Below are 5,765 nucleotides of genomic sequence, written 5' to 3'. Positions count from 1 at the left end.
CCCTTAGCCCGGCCTGCACCCTCTTACAGTCCGGGAGCCCTCAGGGGATGTCTGACTGATGGCTTAGGCCCGCTCCCCATGAGGAGTGGGCTTAAGCCACAGTCTGGCCTCCCTCTGTGGGAGGTGACCTGGCTGGCTGATCAGGGGACACCTCCCATTGCCTTGCCAGTGCTGCCACCAGTGGCCTCTCTCTGCAGGAAGGATCCCCGATCTCCCCTCCACAGGACCCCTCCACCACTGCTGGTTGCCACACCCCCATCGCTGTCCCCTCCCTCTGCCCACTAGAACACGCCTTGGCTTGATGCTGCCTGTTTGCTGACCCTGCCCCCTTCCGACCAGTCCTTCTGCCATTCAATCAATTTGCATATTACACTTTTATTATATAAGATGTTACTTTTTCCTGTGAAGTTATTTTTTACTGGATTTATTGGGGTGGCACTGGTTAACAATACTACATAGATTTCGGGTGTATAATTCTATAATACATCATCTGTATGCTGTATTGTGTGTTCACCATCCCAAGTCAAGTCTCTGTCCATCACCATTTATTCCCCCTGTACCCTCCTCCATTTCCCTCCAACAACCTCCTATCTCCCTAGCAATCACCACATTGTTGTCCATGTCCATGAGTTTTTTCTCTTTTATTTATTTCACAATGTAATTTTGAAATGTTTATTTTAATAGTAAGAACCATTTTGCATAAAGTCTAAAACTTGCCCTAGCAAATAGCACAGTGCCTGGCTGAAAGTAGAAAGTTAATATTTGTTGAATAAATAAATCGAAGATTGAAGTCATTTAGCTTTTTAATAAATACATCATTAGCATGGGGAGAATTATGGTATATCTCTTAGCAATGCCATATATATATACATATATATATACATGTTTGATATTAAAGCATGGTTTCAGTACCATAAGCTTTAAAAAATATTTAACAGATAGAACTTGAACAAATGTTATATTTCTTTGAAAATCAGGCTATTTTGATAAGTGATTTATTAATTCTCATTTTTCTTTCATTTAGTTAGTAAACATGTGAGACAAGTCCCTTGTATGTCTGGCATTCTCTTTGCTGCACCACAAAATGTCAATGCATTAAATAATCTCCGATGTCTCTATAGTTTAGATACAGTGAATGAGACCTGGAATCTGTCAGATCTAGATTTATATACTGGCTCTGCTGTTTACTGGCTTTTTGGCTATGGGGAAATCACTTAACCTTTAGGAGCCTCAGTTTCCACACACTTAATATTGCTGATTATAGTACTACTTCATCTAATTGTTGTAAGAGTTATATGTGATAAGTACTCAATAAATGTTAACTGCATTCATTATTCTATGATTCCAATTTGAAAAAGATCCATGGCATATATATATTATCTGCATTCTAATTTTGATTCCACTACCAAATATGTATAACTTTAGAAAAGTCTCAACTCCTCTGAGTCTCAGTTTTGTCATCATTAACATGGGGAGAATTATGGTATATCTCTTAGCAATGTCATAGATTTATTAGAAATGTAAAACAAAATAATAGATTTGAAAGAAGTTTAGAAAAAGAAAAACACTCCACACAAATGTAGCAAATGGCCGTGATACAATTTTCTTATGATTCTGAGGTTAAGTGGAGCAAGAAAATTATGCTTTCACAATGGAACTTGCCCTCAGTAAAGTTGGACAATTTCTGACATTTGTCTTCTGACTTTTTATTGTACAATTTTTGTCCTATTTTGAAATTTCATTTATGTCTTTGCCTCCTGATAATAGTCATAATAGATTCTCTTCTTGCTTAGGTCTCTTCTGTCTGTGAGAAAATGATTCTGTTAAGATTAGTTACCTAAAGTTGAATAGCTTAATGGGTGACCACTAATGTGTTATATGTAAAGATAGAGTAAAAATAATGTCTGTAACAGAACTTCAAGTCTCAGGAGGTATAATATTTGGGATAGAAACACTTCCTAAATCCTTTCATGACAATCACCTGCTCTACCAAGGGTAAAGTCAGACACTTGAAACATTTTTTTTTTTATCATCATGGAGATGTAGCTGAGTGTTATTTTAGAAGTTTAGGAGCAAAAAAAGGCTTATTCTCTTTTTACCATAACTTTTATTATTGCCTCTTTAACATCTTTGTTTCTCAGGCTATATATTAGAGGGTTCAGCATGGGTGTCAAAGCCCCATAAAACACTGATATAAACTTATCTAGGTCAGGGGATGACTTGTATTGTGGTTTCATGTACGTGGAGATGGCTGCCCCATAGAAGATTGTCACCACAGTCAAATGAGAACCACAGGTAGACAAAGCCTTGAGCATACCCTGGGCTGAGTGAATCTTTAAGACAACAGTGGCAATCTGGACATAGGAGAGGAGAATAAACCCAAAGGGTAGCATCAAGGTGAAGATGCCTGTGATGAGGATCATAAGCTCATTGAAACTAGTATCAGAACAGGACAGCTTGAGGAGGGATAGAATCTCACAGACAAAATGATTGATGACATTAGTACCACAGAAGTGAAGATGCAGGGATAAGGTGACCATAGCAGTGAGCACAAGTGATGCCCCCCATGAGGTAGCAGCCAGCCAGACACACACTGGGCCATTCATGACCATAGAGTAGTGCAGGGGATTGCTGATAGCAACCACACGATCATAGGCCATCACAGCCAGTAGGAGGCACTCTGCTGTAGCCAAGAAAAAGGAGACACTCATTTGAGTTAAACATCTTGGGTAAGAGAGATATGGATGTGTAGAAAAACAATGCAGCAAGGCCTGGGGCATGGAGACTGTTCCATAGCAAAGGTCTAAGAAAGACAGGTTACTAAGGAAGAAGTACATTGGAGTGTGGAGGTGTGGGTCAAAATGGATAAGAATGATGATAAGTCCATTCCCAAACAATGTACCGAGGTAAGTTATTAGAACCAACATGAAAAATGGGATTCGCCACTCAGGATAGTTAGAGATTCCAATAAGAAGAAACTCAAGCACTGCTGTAGCATTGTTCATGGCCATTATTCCAACTTGCCTCATTTAACCTGAAAGAACGAGAATAAAGATGGAGGGATGCTGTGAGAAAGGGGGAAATAATTAGGATATATAAGATCATTCTCTTCTTCCTTTCTGAAGATATGAAATACAAACAGGACAAGTAAAATGAGAACAGAAGTAAAGCTAAAAATCTCCCCCTCCTCTGAAAAATAGCAAATTCCCCATCCTTTGAAAAGAGTTATATGAGAAGTTCTCCATCTTTTACCAACAGATGCCTTCTTGGATCATTTTCTGAAGGAAGAAAAGAGAAAAAGGAGGCCACCTTCCTGTTTCTCTCACTTGTTCTTCATTTTACAAGACAAATTTGATTTATAAGTCACTTTGAGTTACTAATCTCCACCAAGGGGTGACCTCTGACAGCCTTAGCTAAAGTGTTGACTATTCTTGTGTTTGTCTGTCACTCCTAGATTTTCATGCCTCCATTTTCCCATTGTGTTAGTATCTACCATGGTGCTTGACACAGAGTGCTGCAAAGTACTTCTTTGATTTGAATCGATATTATGTAAATGGAGTATTTCATGGTACCCTTGAGGTATGTAAAAACTCTGCTAATATCTGAGGTTGAAGTTATGCTTCCAGCTTCCATGTTTTCTGTTCTGTGTTTGCTGAGCCTTATTTTGAGCTGTGAAAATCTAATGTGATGTTTCTGAAAGTATGGATGATAAGGAGAGGGCTTGAGTAACCAGCCTACTTTTGTTTTGTTTTCTTTTTAAATATATTTTATTGATTTTTTACAGAAAGGAAGGGAGAGGGATAGAGAGTTAGGAACATCGATGAGAGAGAAACATTGATCAGCTGCCTCTTGCACACCCCCTACTGGGGATGTGCCCGCAACCAAGGCACATGCCCTTGACCGGAATCGAACCTGGGACCCTTCAGTCCACAGGCCCACACTCTATCCACTGAGCCAAACCAGTCAGGGCCAGCCTGCTTTTAAAGATGTTCCTTTTCCACCCTCTTTCTCCTCAGTCTGCTTTATTTTTATAGCATATTCCAATATCTGAAATTACATTAATGATTTGATTACTTGTTTATTTTTTCTCACACTCAAATGTGAATTATTAATTAATGACTATATAAAGTTTGAGGCTGTCACATATATGAAAAAATATAACTTCCTCTTGCCATTTGGACTGCTATCCTTTATTTTAAGTAATTATCATTACTCATCTCTCATCTCACTTTTTTCAGTAACTTCCTTATTGATTTCTTTGTTTCTATCTTTGCCACCATTCAGTTTAAATGATTCAGTTAAATTGCAAGTCAGATCAGGTCACTCTTCTATTACAAAATGTCAGTGGCTTACCATTTTAACCTGATTAAACACTAATCCTATCTAATAAAAGAGAAACATGGTAATTAGCATACGACTGCTACCCTTCCCATTGGCTAATCAGGGCGATATGCAAATTAACTGCCAGCCAAGATGGCGGCCGGCAGCCAGGCAGCTGGAAGCAAACATTAGGCTTGCTTGCTTCAGTGATGGAGGAAACCAACGTTCCCCGCCTGCCTTGCTGGCCTCGATCTCAGAGCTGTAATTGATACAGAGTTTCAATTGTAGAACACAAACAAACCAGATACCTGCTTTTAGCAGCTGAGGCCTCAGAGCTGGAGCCAGAGCTAAAGCTGGACCAAGAAAAAAAGAAAAAAAGGAGCAGATGGGAGCATCAGCAATCAGCCCCTCACCCAGACTAGCCAGGCACCCCAGTGGGGACCCCCACCCTGATCCAGGACACCCTTCAGGGCAAACCAGCCAGCCCCGCCCATGCACCAGGCCTCTATCCTATATAGTAAAAGGGTAATATGCCTCCCAGCACCGGGATCAGCAGAGCCGAGAAGCCTCCTGGCACCAGGATCAGCGTGACAGGGGGCAGCGCCCAAACCCCCTGATCGCTCTGGGGCTCTGTGTGTGACAGGGGGCGGGGCTACAACCTCCCTATCCGCCCTGCTCTGTTCGTGACAGGGGAAGGCGCCCCAACCTCCTGATCAGCCCTGCTCTGTGCCTGATAGGGGGAGCTCCCCAACGCCATGATCGCCCTGCGGCTTTGTTTGACAGGGTGTGGTGCTCCAACACCCTGATCAGCCCTGCTCTGTGTGTGACAAGGGGCAGTGCCCCAACTCCCCTATTGGCCCTGCTCTGTGAGTGACAGAGGGGAGCTCCTCAACCCCCTGATGGGCCCTGCTCTGTGCGTGACAGGGGGCAGCGCCCAACCCCCCTGATCGCTCTGGGGCTCTGTGTGTGACAGGGTGCGGGGCTGCAAGCTCCCTATCCGCCCTGCTCTCTTCGTGACAGGGGAAGGCGCCCCAAGCTCCTGATCAGCCCTGCTCTGTGGGTGATAGAGGGCAGTGCACCAACCCCCTGATCCGCCCTGCTCTGTGTGTGACAAGGGGCAGTGCCCCAACTCCCCTATTGGCCCTGCTCTGTGAGTGACAGAGGGGAGCTCCTCAACCCCCTGATGGGCCCTGCTCTGTGCGTGACAGGGGGCAGCGCCCAACCCCCCTGATCGCTCTGGGGCTCTGTGTGTGACAGGGTGCGGGGCTGCAAGCTCCCTATCCGCCCTGCTCTCTTCGTGACAGGGGAAGGCGCCCCAAGCTCCTGATCAGCCCTGCTCTGTGGGTGATAGAGGGCAGTGCACCAACCCCCTGATCCGCCCTGCTCTGTGTGTGACAAGGGGCAGTGCCCCAACTCCCCTATTGGCCCTGCTCTGTGAGTGACAG

At 43.7% G+C, this 5,765-nt stretch overlaps 1 protein-coding gene across 1 annotated transcript; it reads right to left on the bottom strand.

Moving 5' to 3' along the window:
• Nucleotides 1–2,084: 2,084 nt before the first annotated feature.
• On the bottom strand, nt 2,085–3,011 carry LOC102760079 (olfactory receptor 13H1). The gene has a single exon (XM_006769889.1). The coding sequence runs from the start codon at nt 3,009–3,011 to the stop codon at nt 2,085–2,087; it is 927 nt and encodes a 308-aa protein (XP_006769952.1).
• Nucleotides 3,012–5,765: the final 2,754 nt, after the last annotated feature.

Source organism: Myotis davidii, unplaced genomic scaffold, assembly GCF_000327345.1.
Source record: "Myotis davidii unplaced genomic scaffold, ASM32734v1 scaffold900, whole genome shotgun sequence".
Taxonomy (NCBI): Eukaryota; Metazoa; Chordata; class Mammalia; order Chiroptera; family Vespertilionidae; genus Myotis; species Myotis davidii.
This window is presented reverse-complemented; position numbering and strand designations above follow the sequence as displayed.